This window comes from Ctenopharyngodon idella, chromosome 3 (genome assembly GCF_019924925.1).
Source record: "Ctenopharyngodon idella isolate HZGC_01 chromosome 3, HZGC01, whole genome shotgun sequence".
NCBI lineage: Eukaryota > Metazoa > Chordata > Actinopteri > Cypriniformes > Xenocyprididae > Ctenopharyngodon > Ctenopharyngodon idella.
The window spans coordinates 28,896,767-28,915,104 of record NC_067222.1 but is presented as its reverse complement, the minus strand read 5'-3'; the positions used below and the strand labels follow the sequence as shown (position 1 = coordinate 28,915,104).

At 39.4% G+C, this 18,338-nt stretch overlaps 1 protein-coding gene across 3 annotated transcripts in view; it reads left to right on the top strand.

Moving 5' to 3' along the window:
- The first annotated feature begins 1,529 nt into the window (after positions 1-1,529).
- smg1 (SMG1 nonsense mediated mRNA decay associated PI3K related kinase) overlaps positions 1,530-18,338 on the top strand; it is a 34,255-nt gene continuing 17,446 nt past the window's right edge. The window contains exons 1-31 of one of the 3 annotated variants that reach the window (XM_051886277.1): positions 1,530-1,778; positions 4,617-4,774; positions 6,198-6,350; positions 6,448-6,584; positions 6,673-6,731; positions 7,115-7,328; positions 7,412-7,537; positions 7,620-7,692; positions 7,773-7,870; positions 7,948-8,121; positions 8,279-8,500; positions 8,644-8,745; positions 8,836-9,105; positions 9,293-9,423; positions 9,892-10,053; positions 11,569-11,687; positions 11,863-11,950; positions 12,099-12,200; positions 12,332-12,472; positions 12,720-12,919; positions 13,768-13,964; positions 14,116-14,277; positions 14,534-14,688; positions 14,791-14,927; positions 15,872-16,073; positions 16,170-16,279; positions 16,647-16,791; positions 16,887-17,043; positions 17,146-17,266; positions 17,717-17,962; positions 18,056-18,325. In XM_051886277.1, coding sequence (XP_051742237.1) covers positions 1,702-1,778; positions 4,617-4,774; positions 6,198-6,350; positions 6,448-6,584; positions 6,673-6,731; positions 7,115-7,328; positions 7,412-7,537; positions 7,620-7,692; positions 7,773-7,870; positions 7,948-8,121; positions 8,279-8,500; positions 8,644-8,745; positions 8,836-9,105; positions 9,293-9,423; positions 9,892-10,053; positions 11,569-11,687; positions 11,863-11,950; positions 12,099-12,200; positions 12,332-12,472; positions 12,720-12,919; positions 13,768-13,964; positions 14,116-14,277; positions 14,534-14,688; positions 14,791-14,927; positions 15,872-16,073; positions 16,170-16,279; positions 16,647-16,791; positions 16,887-17,043; positions 17,146-17,266; positions 17,717-17,962; positions 18,056-18,325 — 4,708 coding nt within the window. In that variant the 5' untranslated portion in view covers positions 1,530-1,701. Of the gene's footprint in view, positions 1,779-4,616; positions 4,775-6,197; positions 6,351-6,447; positions 6,585-6,672; positions 6,732-7,114; positions 7,329-7,411; positions 7,538-7,619; positions 7,693-7,772; positions 7,871-7,947; positions 8,122-8,278; positions 8,501-8,643; positions 8,746-8,835; positions 9,106-9,292; positions 9,424-9,891; positions 10,054-11,568; positions 11,688-11,862; positions 11,951-12,098; positions 12,201-12,328; positions 12,473-12,719; positions 12,920-13,767; positions 13,965-14,115; positions 14,278-14,533; positions 14,689-14,790; positions 14,928-15,871; positions 16,074-16,169; positions 16,280-16,646; positions 16,792-16,886; positions 17,044-17,145; positions 17,267-17,716; positions 17,963-18,055; positions 18,326-18,338 lie in introns of all 3 variants that reach the window. The other 2 variants (XM_051886276.1, XM_051886278.1) reach the window with 2 other exon arrangements.

The following is an 18,338-nucleotide window of genomic DNA, read 5'->3' as shown; positions in this document are numbered from 1 at the left end:
AGGAAAATGTCTCTAATTACCTTTTGCAACATTTCCCCACATTGCTTGTAATCCTTCAGGTGTAGTGCAGAAGGTAATGCACATTAGATAAGCAACAGCTGTGACATTCAGCACTTCCTGTTGCAGGACAATCGAACAGCTGCACATATTGTTAATTATGAGAGCTTTCTGCTGACCTCAGATGAGCAATTCCCATTGCTTTCTGTAGTGCTTAGAGAAAAAAAAAAACACAAAAACATGGCCAATAATGGGTTGCGGTAGTTAAATAGTCTCAATTAATCTCAAAGGGTGCAATAACACACTGTGAGCCAGATAATCTCCGTAAGTTAATAGCTGTCATCCCCGTGTACTACTACAGTGTTTATTGTGCACATTGTTGCTTAGCAACTTCAATCCATGCATTGAGCTGGGCAATAGTGCCACAAAACATATCACAGCAGCAATGCTCTGTATGAGAGAATGGGCAGCTTTCAGTGGACCATCTCTTTCTAATTGCTGGAACAAGTGCAATGGCTTGAGTGTTATTGGATGTCACTGCAAGACGTGAGAGAAAAGTAGGAGAAAAAAATATTGGGCCGATGAGTTCTGCTTTAGCTCCTTGCTACCATCTTGTGGTATAATTATGCAACCCTGGGTGTGGTGAATGGATGTGCAAATAACAGTTTGACCTTGAATAATGAACTACAAACTATGCACCAAACACATTTTCTTCTTATTAATATGCTAATATTATGTAGGCCTAATAATTATCTTATTTAAAATGCATTTTGTATAAGATTAAAGTCAGATGGTCCCATCTGTTGCCATATAAGCTGTAAACAATAATAGTTCACAAAATCTACAGTATAGATATGTACAGAAGGCACTTCATGCTGCACACTGAGAAAAAAAAAATTATTCATCTTTTTACTCTGGAGAATTGGAGAAAGTGTTGTGAGCATAACTTCCAAGAACTATGCACCAAAAATAAAACCATAAGCAGAAAAAAATTTAATTTAAGAGAGAGACTATTCTGGTAAAAAGTAATTCTTAAGATTCATTACATGCATGTAACAGAATCGCTGATCACATGAAGGTGTATGAGGATTGGAGGAGGACAATGGAATGAACGTGAACCTTTATGATCAATGGGAAACTTATACAAGATGCGTTTCAGTACTAAAATTTTGGTTTGCCTTGTTTTCTTATTCTAGTTGACGATCTCTTCCTTTTTTTCTCCATTTCATAGACATCCTGTTGTCACTAGGCAACCACACACTGAATCGGGCTACACCAACAGATGTTTCTATTTTCTGCTTCGAGTGAAAAGGTGAAATATCACATTCAGTTAATTACTTTTTTCTGCTTAGCCTGCACTTTCCACTCGTTTATTTTAAGCTTCAAGTAAACAAACAACCTTGGAGTTATTTTAAGTACGTCCGTGTTTCTGCCATTGTGCGTAATGAATTTGGCTAGGTATCTGTACTAATAACAATAGCGCTGCAGTTATTTCTATCCACCGATAGATGGAGCTGCTGGCGTGTGAACCGCGGTAAAGGAAAGAGTAGAGAAATAGATGGGAGGGTCAGGCCGCTGGCTCTCAGTTTCAAACACGCTCAGTGCTTTTCAAACCTGTGCATGGACATAAAGTGAACGGTGAAATTAGGGTTTGTTTGCAGACTCTTCCCGTGTTAGACGGGTCATGCTGTCTTCGGGAAGGTAATGAGCCGCAAAGCCCTCGGGTCTCGGCTGAGCAGCGCCCACAAACTGCAGCGAAACTGGAATGACTGGCAGCCCAGGTCAGTAGCGCACCACACGGACGAGCGCTCGCACTACAGGCCGAAGCTTCAGCAAGGCCTTGCTTTCGTTCGCCACTTTATCAAACACAGCAGCCTCTCTCTCCACGTGAGGAGGCTTTTTTTAAGCATTCATCTAATTTCACACCTCACGATAATGTCACTGGGCTTTAGTCTATGGGAATAACAACACCGCACAGCTAAACCGACAAATGTCAAACGCTCATGCTCAATTCTTCAGATTGGTTAGCAGATGTTAGCATAAGCTAACTCACAAACAATCGGTGAACGCTGGCGATGTTTATCATGTTAGTGCATTACCAACATTAGTTTGTAGACTGAGCATAAATGTGACTATAACGGCAGGGATTTATTTTTCGACGAACATGCTTATGTGTCTAGTGTGTCGTGGCTTTCATTTGTGGTTTGTGTGAGGAAACACGCGTCTGGTCTGACACGTTTAGCCACACGCTACATAACTTTATAGTATTTCAGCATTTACGAAGTCGATTCATGTTGTAGTAGGTATATTGCATACATACGGGATCATATTTTCATCAATCAGTCTCTTACTGATTTAACGCGTTTTTTTTCAACTCTTCGTCAGTTTACTAAGCATTATTTGTTGTACCCCTTACTGTGCATCTGATTTCTAATGTATAACCTTACAATTTTAGGCCTGCGTTAAACGGTTTTAATTTAGACATTTTCATAGTTAAATTTCGGACAAGCCGAGTGAAGCCTGGACTGAATGTCAGTCAGTTCTGTGTGCCTGTTTGTCTGGAAAGCTTATGAATTGGCAGCGGGTGTATTGGACTTTGAGCTTAAAAACTGGTTGTTTGAATTCAGCCTTCGGCTTGCCTTAAAATCAAATGGTCATTGTCCAGTCAGTATGTGAACATTGGAACGGCGACTTGATGTATTTATTTTGAGTGTTCATTCACAGTTTGGTTCAGTTGAGTTGCATTATTTGAAACCATGTGGAAAAACGAAATCTCAGCTGGACTGTCAAGTGACGTCTTGTCCATAAGTCCCGGATGCAGATGTAATTTTATGAATAACCTGGAAGATTTATTAATTGTGCTCATTGACTTTGTGTCTTTATCGAATGAATGGTTCAAATTGTGAGTATTGTTGGTAATGGGCTACTTTCTGCCATATTAGGAAGTTTTGTCAGATACTGTAAATAATATCAACATTAGATATTTATAAAATGTTAGAATTCAAAATGTTGGTAAATTCGGATTGATTATTAAAGGAATAGTTCACCCAAAAAGGAGGGTTCAGTCATCTACTCATTAACTTCCATTCACATGTTCCAAACCTGCATGGTTTAATGGAACACAAAATATGAGTTTTTCAAGAATATCTCAGCCACAACACAACGATAGCCTCAATTTTCATTTACTTTCAAGTTCCAAAATGGGGGAAAAAAAAAAAAAAAGTGAATGAGAATTTGTGATCAAATCCTCATTCTTTTTGAGTTCATTGATCTCTTCAGTGAATCAACTGATCCAATTCACTAAACCTGAATGATCCGTTCATTTTGTGAAGCGGACTGATGCAATTCATCATTTTGTGTTCCACAGAAGAAAGTTGTACATGTTTGGTGTGAAGGGTTTTTCCTGTAACGTGTTGCGTGATCGAGATCGGCTTGCGAGTAAACCACCTGAGCTCACGCTGTGCCTTCTAATATTGGTCCAAACTGGTAAATGGTCCGCACATTGCACAGCTCAAATGAGAACGGTTTCATTTTGCTTTCACTTCGTTTGCCGTTTGATGTTTTTCATATGCAACAGAAATGGAAGCTCTTATCAGCAGGGCAACGTTGTGGGCAGTCTTACTCGCACTGGCAAAATGATCCGTTCATTTTGTGAAGCGGACTGATGCAATTTATCATTTTGTGTTCCACAGAAGAAAGTTGTACATGTTTGGTGTGAAGGGTTTTTCCTGGGTCAAAAATGGTCTTCAGTGGTGGCGGACAGTCCATGTCATACAGCCTACCCTACCCATGTGAACTGCGAGCCCAGTACCGATAATAAATCCAAAATAAAAAAAAGAAACAGTTTGTAATATTAACTTGTCCTATTTAATCATGAAATAAAAAATAATCACTATCAGGGCACATCAGTGCTTAGAACTATTTTATATTTAAAAATCTGTAAATTTTTATGTAAAAGGTCACTGAGTGACTGATTTGAAAAGTTAGTAGTACAATGAACAACAAAGTAACACATTACATAGAAAAAGTGGCAGGTTTATTATTTTGCATGTACACTTCAAAACTTAATGCACAAATCATTTGACATACCATATCAGATTTTGTTCTGTTCAGTTACTATGATTATCACTGTAATTCAGATTGTCGCACATTTAAATACAGTTGTCAAACTTTGCTATGTGTAGTTAGTAGCATGAAAAATATATATTATATTAGGCTACAGAAAGCGAGCGAAGATCGTTGCCATTATCACTGCAGCTGACAATTATTTCAGTTCAACACGAGATACACAAAGCTGCACTCCTTCAAAGACTTCCCTTACAATCAGTGAAACGGTCTATGCTGTGAATGCAATGCAATGAAGCTCTTACTGACATTGTTTATTCTTTTTATAATATTATAATGAAAGGATTTGTGAGCATCTAGAACTTGCGCTGAACGAAAACTCAGCTGCTTTGAGTGGATTCTGACTAACTTAAACACCTCTGATTGGCCGTTGCATTCACGCACTCAACAGATATGTCTGTGATTGGTTACAAAGCTCAACACTGCAAAACATGTTAGAAACACAGAAAACTTTAGTCTGTGAAGTCACTGATGGTATGTTGAATGCTTTTCAGAGGCAACAGTCTGTCAGCCAGCCAGGACGGTGTGAAGTGCAGTGTCTCTAGAGACCGCGGTTCAGAAGTTCTTTTCGACATTCTGCCCTCTGACCGGCCTGGCACCCCACCACTGCACAATGATGCCTTCACTGCCACAGACATATTCGAAGAAGGAGGTGCGTGCTTCATCTGACCCTTTGTTTAGCCTGACTTTAATCAGCTGGATTACATGCCCCAGTGTTTTTCACCTGCATTATTGTGGTTTTCAACATCAATACCATGTGCTGTTCTGCTGGTCTGGTATCTGAGGGTTTGATGATTGTTTGTTGTTTGTTTGATTCGTCTTTTGTGTGTCTCCCTAGTTAAGGTTTCTGTTTATAGAAATAAAAAGAGAAAGTAACCGCAGCAAGTGTTTACTTTCTTTTTGGAAGGTCCCAGAGTTTCCTAGTGCAAATAAGTCCCTTATTTACTTAAAATCTAGATTGTTAGCATCTTTTTTTTTTATCTAGAGCTGGGAAGTATGATGATATATATTGTTGATATAAATTGTCTATTGATAGAGATTTAAAATATGTATAATATCAATATATTTGTCCTATTGTTTTTGTATTGTTGTTTTTAATAACAAAAAAATCTAAAATAATTTTGTTTAAATTGTTATTGTGAAATAATATTACTTATGGTGAAATTGTCATATTGCCCACCGCTAGATTATACTGTAATATACATGCATATTTGACAGTGAAGCACTGAGCTTGAGCTTTTATAGGGAATTATACATATATATTTTGGTCATCACTCTAAAAATAACATTTAAATTGGATAATATTTAGAGCTTTGAGGTGCTGAAAAAAATTGTGAAGCACTTAAAAGTCCTTAAAGTGCTTTAATTTCACTCTCAAAAGGTTGTACGATGAACCCTTAAATGAATTAATGTAAAAACATTTGACTGTTTTTACCACAATACCATGGTTATGGTTAGCGTTACTACTTTAAATCCATGTTGAATGTTGGTGATTTGTGGATTGAAAAGACTTGTGAAACTTGTTCGTTCATGGCACAATGTTTCTCCTGGTTTCCACGTCAGTGCTGTTTGATCTGAGATCTATCATGGTTTATAACAGAGAGTTCTGCACCAAATTTGAATGCTTCTCATTAGATCTCACAGCAAATTCAAACGCTTTCTCACTAGACCTCCCAGCACTGTTTAGTAACGTGTCGCGTGATTGAGATCTGCTTGCGAGAAACCTTCTGAGCTCACGCTGTGCTTTCTAATATTGGTCCAAACTGATAAACGGTCCGCACATTGCACAGCTCAAATGAGAATAGCGGTTTCATTTTGCTTTCACTTCGTTTGCCGTTAGATGTTTTTCATATGCAACAGAAATGGAAGCTCTTATCAGCAGGGCAACGTGGTGGGCAATCTTACTCGCACTGGCAAGAAAAAAGGTTGCAGTCTGGAGCCTATATTCTTATTGCCCTGATTATGAATCATAGCACCTACTTTGCTGTTGGCACAATGTTTTGGCCCATCTTGTGTTTTCACAAACAAATGTTATGCTTTTAGAGAAGGGAACTGACTGTATTCTTGCTTACTAGGTGAATATGATGCTGATGGAGGCCTCTCTGAAAATACTTATGGTTGGAAGTCGGTGGGGCAAGAGTTGAGAATCAATGATGTGACTTCTGATATAACCACTTTTCAGCATGGAAACCGTGCTTTAGCTACAAAGGACATGAGGAAATCACAGGGTATGTTCACCTCTCAGTACTCATACATTGCTTGCAGATTAACTAAGGCTCATTAATTTGCTTTTTTACCAACATCACATTCTCTGTTATGTTCCAGACCGACCGTTGGCTCACTCTGAGGAGTCTCGTCTGGCCAATCTTCTGCGGAGAGCATCACGGGAAGATGACCGAGAACGCAGACTGGCCACTGTGAAACAAATGAGGGAGTTCATTGTGCACTCTGAAAATAAAGTGGTATGATCTGACATGCACAAATGGATTTAAACGTGTCCCTGGAATTAGAGTGTTTTTAATCTGTATTGTTTGTATTTATGCATTACAGGTCCTAGTGAAACAGTTGGATTCCATTTTGAGCACCCTGAATGACATTTTGAATGAGAGGTGCGACTGCACAACCTATTTTTAACACAATGGGGGTTATCAGAATTCACTCTTGTGGGATATATTTAGCACTTCATTGTTCATGTTATGAGCACCATGCTGAATCCTAGTCATAAAGCATTTAACTGGCCATTACTACATGACATACTTGATTCCCATTTCTCAATCACTTCATTCTGCTGCCCGATATTTTTGTAAACTGACAAAATGTTTATTTGGCTGTTGTCCCTAGCAGCCAATCTCTAACAATGGTTTCTCACATCATAAAATGACTTAAACTTGGGATATTGCAATATAATGCACAGTCAGCTACTCGTTTTTGAAAAATAAACCCCTACAATACCTTATCACAAGATTCTATGCATTTCTGTTTGGATTTGCAGTAGTAAGCTCCTGCAGGAGCTCAGGCAGGAGGCTGCATGCTGTCTGGGATTGCTCTGTGCCGCCCTAAGTTATGAAGCCGAGAGGATCTTCAAGTGGATGTTCCTCAAGTTTAGTGTGTCCACAAAGGATGAGGTGAAGCTGCTGTACCTGGTAGCAGTGCACAAAGCACTTGAAACAGCAGGGGAGAAGAAGGCTTTTTCAGCTGTAATGCAGGTATTTATTGAGCTCAGTTTTCTCTTCTATTACACTTTTAATCTATTTCTGTGGCTGAAAAGTTTTACCATTTTCTCATTCAGCTGGTGATGAGCAGCCTTCAGTCTATTTTGGAGAACTTGGACACACCGGAACTGTTGTGCCAAAGTGTAAAGTGTATTTTGCTGGTGGCCCGTTGTTATCCACACATATTCAGTACCAACTTCAGAGTAAGAAGGACAAGCAGTCTTAACTTTAATCCTAAAATCTGAAAGGAACAAATGTTAATGAACAGCTGTTTTTGTTTTCCAGGACACAGTGGATATCTTAGTTGGTTGGCATATAGATCACACACAGAAGCAGTCTCTTACTCAACAAGTGTCTGGTAAGATTTCATTTATATTTAGATTAATTTCCCCTTTTTGGGAAATAACCTGTCTAACTTGTCTCATTCTATCTTTTTAGGCTGGTTACAGAGTCTGGAGCAGTTTTGGGTGGCGGATTTGGCCTTCTCAACCACACTGTTGGGTCAGTTTTTGGAAGATATGGAGGCATATGCTGAGGTAAAGTATTCAATTAATTTCCCATTGTCCCTTAATTATGAGAAGTCTGAGGTTCTAATACTCTCTCTCCTTCATAGGATTTGAGTCATGTTGTATCTGGAGAAGCAGGAGACGAGGACATTCCCCCTCCCACAGTATCCCTGCCAAAACTGGCAGCCCTGTTGAGAGTTTTTAGCACTGTTGTGCACAGCATCGGAGAACGATTCAACCCCATCCGAGGGCCTCCGATCACAGAAGCATACGTCACTGATGTTAGTATCCAACACGCATGACCTCTGTTTTAATTATGTCTAACTGCAATACAAATAGATCATCTAAGATAAACTGCTGGCAACAATTTTTAACATGTTGACTACACGCACACAATCCTTTATCAGACATAAATTGTTTGTTTTTTCTCGCTTACAGGTTTTGAACCGTGTTTTGGCTTGTGTCACCACAGCCAAGCAGGTGTTCTTTTCGGAGGCGGTGCTGACAGCAGGAAATGAGTGTGTGTGTGTTCTGCTGGTGAGCGTGGACTTGGGCAGCTTGCTGATTGATGCTGTAATATCTTATGGCCTAGACCAGCTGGACAGCTGCCAGTGCTGCGGACCAGAATACAGCATGTCCGTCCTCACACTGCTTACGCTGGTCGGTCTTGACTCGATTAATCCAATAATTGACAGACCAGACTAGAATTTATGGTCTTTTGTAAATATCACTTGCCACACTTTGGCCTTTCTGCAGTTGTTTTTCAGTGATTTAAAAAATTTTTTTTGTTTGGGTGGTTATAGATTGTTGACCAGATAAACACCAAACTCCCGGCTGCTTTTGTGGAAAAGTTGTTGGCCCCAAATTCCCAACTCTTGGAGCTGCGCTTCCACAGAGAGAGAGAGGTACGATCAGTAAACACGGCTATATAAATTCATCAAACATAACGTGTCAAACTGCATTGTTAACATACATTAAATGGGTTTGTGTCACAGGTGATGGCAGCAGCACATGGAGTGTATCATGCTGTGCTGAGCTTGAAGAACATCCCTATCCTGGAGGCAGCTTATAAACTGGTCTTGGGCGAGATGGGCTGTGCATTGAACAGCTTGCTGAGCCCTCTGGGTTTGTCTGCTGCCTGTCCTCACATACAACATCCTGCTTTCAGCCAGCTGCAGTTCAGCCCAGAGAGGGCTGAGTTTATCCTCATCTTCAACCTCAGTGCTCTCACCACCATTGGCAACACCAAGAACTCCCTCATTGGGGTTAGCATGAATTCAAACTCAGTTTTTCTTCATTTCTTAAATAATTGTTTTGAGATGCTATCATAGTCTGTAACTTTGACACCATTATTGTCATTTCTGTGAAAGCATTTTTTTTTTTTTTTTTTTTTTGCAGCCATACAAGGAAATGTGTAAAAGCGAGTAATAACACTTAGATTTTGTGTTACAGATGTGGGCTTTGTCTCCTACTGTGTTTGCCCTGCTCAGTCAGAATCTGGTTGTAGTTCACTCTGATTTGGCGGTTCATCACCCTGCTGTCCAGTATGCAGTGCTCTACACTCTCTACTCTCACTGCACCAGGTGACAATGCAACATTTACATCTAGATGATGCTTCCTGAAAAATGCACAGGGTTCCCACAGTCATGGACTGGAAAATGAATTAATATATACAGATTATTGTTATTATATAATATTTAATTATGCACTACTTCACAATTTTGGGGTCAGTAAGATATTTTTTTTTTTTTTTTTTAAAGAAAATAATAATTTTATTCAGCAATGATGCATTAAATTGATCAGTGAAGACATTTGTAATGCTAAGCCGGTGAATTCAGAATTCAGTGTTTAGCAAGTGGCAGTGTGGTTTCATGAATTATGCAGTGCTATATGGTTGAATCATAGATTGTAAGTGTGTCCCCCCCCCCAGTGTACATAAAACTGTCAAAGAACACTTTGTCATTCGACTCGGACATAAGCTTGAATTGAGCCTCACTCACTCCGGGCGTGATTACTGATAGACTGCTGCTTTTCTCTTTATTTCTCTCAAGACATGATCACTTTATCTCAAGCAGCCTGAGCTCCTCATCTCCATCGCTTTTCGACGGTGCTGTCATCAGCACAGTTACCACGGCAACCAAAAGGCATTTCAGCACGCTCCTTAATTTGCTGGGTATGCTGCTCAGCAAGGATCATCTCAACCCTGAGGCGAGGTACACAGCTCACACTGCCTGTCTATAATGAGTCCTGTTGTGATAATATATCTGAACCACTTGCTCTTTTAGCTGCTATAATCACTTGTACAGTGATGAGTGTAATTATACCTTTTCTCTAATTCCTTACTTGTCTGCATATGGCAACAGTTTAGTGTTTTAGAAAATTTGTGAATATACAGTGGGGTCCAAAAATGTTAAACAGAAGTGTTTTCAGTATTCAAATTAAATAATTTTTTTCACTTAATTTTTCTTTTTTTTAGTCAATTTTCAGTGAAAACCTTTGCATGAGTTTAAAATTTCTTTGTATTTAGGATGTATCTTCATTAACCTGTTAACTGTCACAGGTCTTTTTTTATAGACCTGAAAATGCACTATCCAAACTTAAATGGTTGTAATTCAAGAATACTTTGGAATATAGACATAATACTAGTCTTGTTTTAAAGATGAAATTTGGCAGATTATTGTAGAAGTTAAATAAAGTTTAAGTGAAACAGAAAAAAAGTTATAGTAATTTAAGTTTATGAAAATGTAAAATGTATTTTAAAATATATATTTTACAAAACAAGTTTTACTCTAAAACTGCAAGAAAATCAAAGCCAAAAATCTGAACAAGCTGTGTTCCAAATTTTAGATTCATATCTCAAAAAATGAGCTTTCAGTAAGATTTTGTTTGGGTGCAGTACCACACTTTTTCACTAGATGACAACCAAGCTCCATTACTGACCATATAAGGGCGCCTTCATTTCCAAATATGGTTTGAGTGATCTGAACCATATATTTCCATTATTTTCATACAATTTATGAAGTAGACATCCTATATAGAAGTAGTATGGGAAGTTTGGCAGAATTTGATATGAATTCAACCTCTAATAAACATAAAAACAACATGTATGTGGGTAGATAGATCGCCGCCACAATCATAAATTTATTTATATTTATATTAAAAACATTTTCAGACTTTTTTTTTTTTTTTTTTTTTTTCTCAAAAAATTGAAATGGATGTTACCTTTTGAACTCTTGGAATGAAAACAAACATGTTTCAACCAATCTTTCATGATTTTTCATGTTCATCGCTATTTCAAAATAAAGGTCTGAACATGCCTTATGAGTATGAAAATATTCTTATTGCAAATTGATAAATTACTGCTCCTCTGTAAATTATTTTGACCGTTACAAATCACCAAATATGAAAACTAGAGATTGTAAGCTTTCTAATGATATATAGTTTGTCAAGGTTAGGTTAGGTTTAGTATAGGATATTACTGTTTTAAATATGTAAGGGCTGTGGGCTCTCTCTCTCTCTCTCTCTCTCTCTCTCTCTCTCTCTCTCTCTCTCTCTCTCTCTCTCTCTCTCTCTCTCTCTCTCTCTCTCTCTCTCTCTCTCTCTCTGATTCCTTAAACTTTAATTTTTTAGATTTTCAGTATGGTCTCAGACCCCACTGTATGTAATTTCCCTGTATGGCCACAAGACAATAATGATTATTTGTCTTTTTTTTTACCACTCATTTTTAGGCGGCTGTTGCTCACTTGGTCTTTGGAGGTGTCTTTGATGATGAAGAAATCTGAAACTTACTCCCCTCTGTTCTCACTCCCATCCTTCCTCAAATTCTGCAAAGGGTTGCTGGCAAATTGTGAGTAAATATCCCTATTATTAATTCTGCGTTTTGAGTTCACAGAGGCAAAACAATGTTATGAACACAAAATAATTCTCCAGATCAGTAGGGGGTAAACAAATAATGGCTTAAGAAAATAATAATCTAGTTACTAAGAGAATGTACATTTACATGTTGGTATTCCTCTGTGCAGCCTTGAATGAAGACCCCACCATATGTCTGCAGGCATGTAACAGTCTACAGGTTCTGTCGTCTTCCTTGACCACAGAGCTTCTCCAGAGGTAATCACACATTCTCTGCTTGTTAGATACTGTCTTCCAGCAGGAACATTCATTAGGGCTGCAACTTTTCCTCCTGCTCTTTGGAGGTGGGGGTAAAAAAAAAAATCTTGTCTGATCAGCACTGGTTCTGTCTCCTCTTTCTCTGCAGGTGTGTGGACGTGTGCAGAGTTCAGCTTGTCCACTCAGCAGTCCGAGTTCGGCAGGCCTTTGGGAAATTGCTGAGATCTGTACCCATGCACATCGCGTTGAGGTTCGCCAGACTCTTTTTCATCTGCCTCCAATCCATACAATAGAAATCTGGGGGAGGAGAAATAAAACCTACCTTGTTTTATCTCCAGCTGTAGTTGATATGATGGTAATTGTCGGCTTGTCTCCCAGCAGTGCCCGGAGTCACTCTGAGATTAAGGAGATTTCTCTGGCCATCCGCCGACACATGAGCAAAGTGCCTAGCAACACGTTCCACCCACAGGACTTCTCTGACCTCATTGGGTTTATTCTGTATGGAACGGTCCACCGTGGAGGGTGAGTAGGCAGCCAGGACGTCAGTGTACAGCCACTCTGGTGGCCATGATTTCATTTATTCTCATCTTTTTGAGAACACATGGGTACATGTTTGTTCATTTGAATATATTTTTTATTTGTTAGTTAGTGGAACTTATTAAACCCTGTAATGCAGATGATCCGCAGCTAAAATAAAAGCAAGCTGTGCATGTGTTGGGAGTTGTCATATTCTGAATTGTTTAACAGATATTAATTCTTTAATTTGCAGTAAGGAGCCCTGGTTGGAGAGACTGTACCACAGCTGTCAGCGGCTGGAGAAGAAAGACACTGCCATGGTTCCTCGTTCCCTGCTGAAGACTGAAGCAGTGCTGTGGCAGTGGGCAGTGTGGGAGGCTGCTCAGTTCACTGTTCTCTCTAAACTCCGTACCCCTCTGGGACGAGCCCAGGATACTTTCCAGACCATAGAGGGTTAGTGAACTGTCGCTTTTGTAATTTGTATTAACTGATCCCAAAAACATTCCCAGATTTATTAAAGGAATAGTTCATCTCATTGAAGTTCTGACACTATTGACTCACCTTATGTCATTCAAAATCTGTTTGACTATACATTTTGAAGACTGTGCCGGTAGCTCAAGTCCATGTATTTGTGATTGCAGTGAATTTAATGACCAATCTTCCAAAAAAAAAAAAAAAAAATTTAAAATGATTAAATAGAATTAAAGCTGGAATACATTATGGGTAACTAATTCGTTTGTGACCTCGGACTTGATTTTATTTCTTTTTGGGTTATTGGTGCATAGCATCAATGTAGTGTTTGAAGGAAGTCTTTCGGCCTTGTATAACAAAGTACAGTAATACTATGAAATATTACAAATAAAAATCTTTTTTATATATCTTAATGTAATTTCTGTAATAGCAAAGCTGAATTTTCAGCATCATTACTCCAGTCTTCAGTGTCGCTTGATCCTTCAGAAATCATTCTAATATGCTGATTTGCTTCTCAAGAAACATTCATTATCAATGTTGAAAACAGTTGTGCTGCCTAATATATTTGCATTTGTGTACCATGATACATTTTTTAGGATTCGTTTTATTAATAGAAAGAACAGAACTAAAGAACAGCAGTTGTTTTGAAATAGAAATCTTTTGTTACATTTGTAAATGTCTTTTACTGTCACTTTTGATTAATTCATGGTCCTTGCTAAATCTAAAGTATTAATTTCTTTAAAAAAAAAAAAAAAAAAATCTTACTGACCCTAAACTTTTGAACTGTTTTCGTGTGTATGAATCAACATTTTATCCCTGTGCTGCTGTAGGTATGATCCGCAGCCTGGCGGCTCATAGTCTGAACACAGAGCAGGAGTTGAGTCATTGGAGTGGAGGAGAGAGTGATGAGGGTCACCACACCAATCAGCTCCGCCTGGCTCTACTCCTGCAGTTCCTAGAGAACCTGGAGAAACTCATGTACAATGCCTATGAAGGCTGCGCCAGCGCTCTCACTGCACCACCAAAGGTCTGTCCTCTGTATATAGACAGCTAGTTTTGATGTTAACACTGTGGAGTACTAGCTTTATTTTTTCCTTTATTTTTTGGGGGGGTTACCACTGGCATTTCATGTTTTCATCTTCATTTTAATTTAATTTTTTTCATCTCTCTTTATTTAGGGCATCCGAACGTTTTTCTACACAAACAGACAGACGTGCCAGGACTGGCTAACCAGAATTCGTTTGGCACTGATGAGAGTGGGCCTTCTCTCAGGTCAGCCAGCAGTCACGGTCCGTCATGGCTTTGACCTGCTCACTGAGATCAAGAACAGCAGTGCACAAGTAAGACTTAAACCAGTGTTGTTCAACAGAAGATAGACAAATAACCTTTGTGAACAAATGGAAAATGTGGATTAAACAAAAATTAAATCTTAAAAGTTAAGTTTTAGATGTTTCATTGTCCTTCATACATTTAATTTTATGTAATACATTTTATATTTTGCAAATATATGATTGTAAGGCACCGGTTCTACACCATTTGGACTATAATAACCAAAAGCCTTACTTCATAATTTTTGCTCTGTGCTTTGTCCTGTAGGGTCCAGAAATGGAGGTGCCAGTCACCATGCTGGTGGAGGCGTTGTGTGAGCTGCGATGCCCTGAGGCCATACAAGGTCTGGCAGCCTGGAGTCTGGCCAACACTGGCAAGAGTCTGGGCTGGCTGGGCTCAGTGGCACTGCAGGCAGAGGGAAAGTAAGTGCTTTGTGTTCTGAAAATAATTAACCCAGTTTATACCATACAAATTTGTCTTGTCGCTCTGTTCTCATCAAATGTTGATGTTGCATTGTGCCCAAGGTTTGAAAAGGCGGCATTAGAGTACCAAGAGCAGCTGTGTGCTGTCACAGGGATGGACTGCTCCATTAAAGGTTTTGATCGCTCACTGTTGAAACTCACTGGCACCAACACCTCCAGCCCTAAACACACCGCCAGTGGTGAGGAGTTCACACAAATCACACTAAATCCCTCACATGGTAAATTAACTTAATAGGGGTAGGAGGGGAATTGATTCACATATGAATAACAGTTCTATCTTCTATTGATTTGAATTGAACCGTTACACATCTCCAAGCAACAGACAGCAAAGTTTCACTACTTTTTGAATGAAATGTTTGAGTTGAATGATTCAAGGACCCGTTCATAAGGATGATGACTTGCATTTTTTCTAAATGAATCAGCTGTTTGAATGAATATATATAAGGCACCGTTTACACTAGTACGTTTTCGTTTGAAAACGACATTGTAAAATGAAAACAATTCTTGTCACGATTGTTCATGCACACTGGGCACGCGTGTACATGTGTAAACAGTTGCCTCTTGGCCATGTAGGTAGCTGCATTATTAAAAAAATGCAGAGTTTAACTGCACAGTGTCTGCTAAAAATGATGACAAAGCCAGCAAAGATTGCAGTTCAGTCTCCGTGTTATTGTTTACACGGTCGTCAGAGATACGCAGAGCGAATGTGGGCAGCCAAGCCATCGTTTTCAGAAGTCTCCGTTTTGGTCTGTTTAAGATGAAACACAACCCTGGCATTTTCAAACTAAAACGGGCTCTGCAGCGTTCTTGAAAGTCTCCGTTTTCGAGGGTCGAAAACGCTGAAGTAGTGTAAACGACAGCCGTAGCAAAAGTTGTACATTTTAAAATGAAAATGCACTAGTGTAAACAAGGCCCATGGTTATAAAAATGAATCGCTATCATCCAGAAATGACAGATGTGAAACAAACTTCTAGAAATTTATTTTTGTGCTGCGTAGTTTTACTATATTGAATCGTGAGATTCCAAAAGATTCCCATCCCTAGTCTTTAATGATATCAGAAGTTGTTGACCCTGACCTATTTTATAATGTTTCTCATTGTATCTGTCCTGACTGTTTTAATAGGAGAGGGACGAAAAACTGTGTTGTTGAAGTCCAGTGAGTGTTCTCCAGAGGTGCTGAACTTTCTGGCTAATAAGGCCTGTGAGTGTTATGTAGCCCTGAGTGACTGGGAGTCCATGCAGGAGTGGCAAGCCAGCATGATGAACCTCAAAAAGAACAGCAGCAGTTCCAGTGTCAATCTGAAGACAGACTTTAATTATATCAGGTGTGAAGCAGCAGAACTGTTGACTCTGAATGAATTTCTCCTGTAGGTATATGAGTTGTTTAAATATTTGTTTTGGTCTGTCTGTCTGTCCTCTAGAGCTCTGAGCAGGTTTGAGGAGGGGGATTTTGCAGAGTGCCGTGCCCAACTGGAGCTTCTCCCCGGGGAGGATTATGGCCTTCTCAACTCTACAACGAAAGACAAGATTGGTATGATAACAGCCTGTACTAACCATTGTCATGGTAAAACAGGAAATAGTTGAGAATTTTTGGGAGAAGACATGGCAATAAGAAGAAAATCTGTTTGGAATTTTTATCATTTTTCCCCTAGTTAAGCTCAAATATTTCTTTGACTAGAAACTGCTGTTTGTAAGGAGGATCTCCATAAAAATGATTTTTTTCTTTTTCTTTTCTTTTTCTTTTATGAAAATGAAGAAAAAATCCTTATTCGTTAATCATGAACAATTTAATCATGATCCATTTTTTACATTGGTCAGAACATGTGCAATCAGTTTTTATGGTCAGCGTCACTCAACACTGTGGTGCAGTATGAATTAATGGTCTTTTGTTTTGACAGACCTGAAGAGGCTTCTTCCTGCTGTGTTGAGTCCAGACCCATCAGAACTCCAGAAAGCCATTGAGGTACAGCTGCTCAGAAGCGCTGTGGGAGCCATCACCGCAACCAATCACGAACAGGACCAGAAGGTTCTTGCATCATCTGAGTAAGTAAATATTATGTTTCTACAGTAAATTTTCCTACAAATTGAGTATTGAGCATTTATTGATGGCAGTTCTACTTTTTTGTATTCAACTTTAGCACCCTGGTGAAGTACCTGAAGCAGACGGGTCGCATCTCTCTGGGTCCACTGCGTCTCTCCACTCTCACCCTGTCTGACTCCTTGCCCACCCTCAGCACCCTGCAGCTGCACTGTGCCAACTCTCTAGAGAACTCCCTCTGTAACCAGCACCCAGAGGTTTGAGCCACCATGTCAACCTCATAAATGTGCAAATACATTATAACTTGGTCATTTCCCTTTAAAAAAAAAGATCCTTGTTCTTTGTTTTTCTTTCTGTAGGACTGTCTTATTCCGCTCTTCAGTGAAGCTTTGACCACCTGCAAGCAGCAGGATGTTCAGCCATGGTTGCATGCTCTCCGATACACCACTTTCCAGCGGCAGCTCTTCCAAAAACTCAAAGGTAAGATCTCCATCACTTGTGTATAAGTGTGACTTATGAATACAAAGTTTCGTTAAAGTCTAACAGTCGGATTTAGGGGTTATTAACAGGACAGTTATTGTAAAGGTAGGTTTATCAATGAAAATTGTATCGTACTTTATCTACTCTAAACATTATGATAAAAATGGAACGCTATGGCAATAGCTTTCTTACCAGTACGCGACATTATATGGCATTATGACTAAAAGTTTGCCAAGAAGTGTTTTCTTACTTAAGCAAGTGCAAGTGCATTATTGGTGTTTGTTTGTTCTAATTGTTTGGCAAAAGGGAAGGTTTTTTTTTTTTTTTCCTGTTTACTTTAGCCATATAGCACCCATTTTAAAAAAAGACTTTCTACTTTATAGGCAGCCAAGTTTAAGCCCATTTTGCCAGCAGTGAAGTACCCCTTTAACTCTTCAATGATTCCTCCAGGTTCCTCTGCTCCAGTGGACTCTCATCTGATGGAACTTTGTTTGACTGCGGTGAAATTTGCTCGTAAGCAAGGAAATATCGCCTTGGCTACTCGTCTGCTGAGCCTGTGCAGCAAGCCATCCGTGGATGACTCTGAAGGTCAGGACCTTGTGCAAAGCTTTAGGCAGCTGTCACTAGAGGGCACTGTTGGGGAGAAATGGGGACCAGAACTGGAGATCGAGAAGGCTAAAGTGTTGTTTGCTGCTGGTAAGTGTTTTTGAGTTGTCTTATTTAGGCCAGTTTACTTGGTCGTGCTGTGTTTCAGTCTGAATCTTTAAGCACGTCCTCTTCCCCTTTTAGGTCAGTCCGTATCCGCTATGGAAATGCTGAGCTCCTGTGCACTTTCGTACTGTCACTCTGGGAAGTGCGAGCGTGCAGCATGTCGCTCTGTGCTCACTTTGTGCAAATGGCTTTTGGCCGACTGGAAAGATCTGACTCCACAACTTAAAATGGTGGTGAAGAGAAACTCTGGCTCTACTAGCCTCTCAGCTCTCTCCAAAAACATCTGCGGCCTGTTGGAGCTGCCACTGGAAGATCAGGGAATGCCGCACATTACTACTGAGACTACAGGTAAAACAGACCT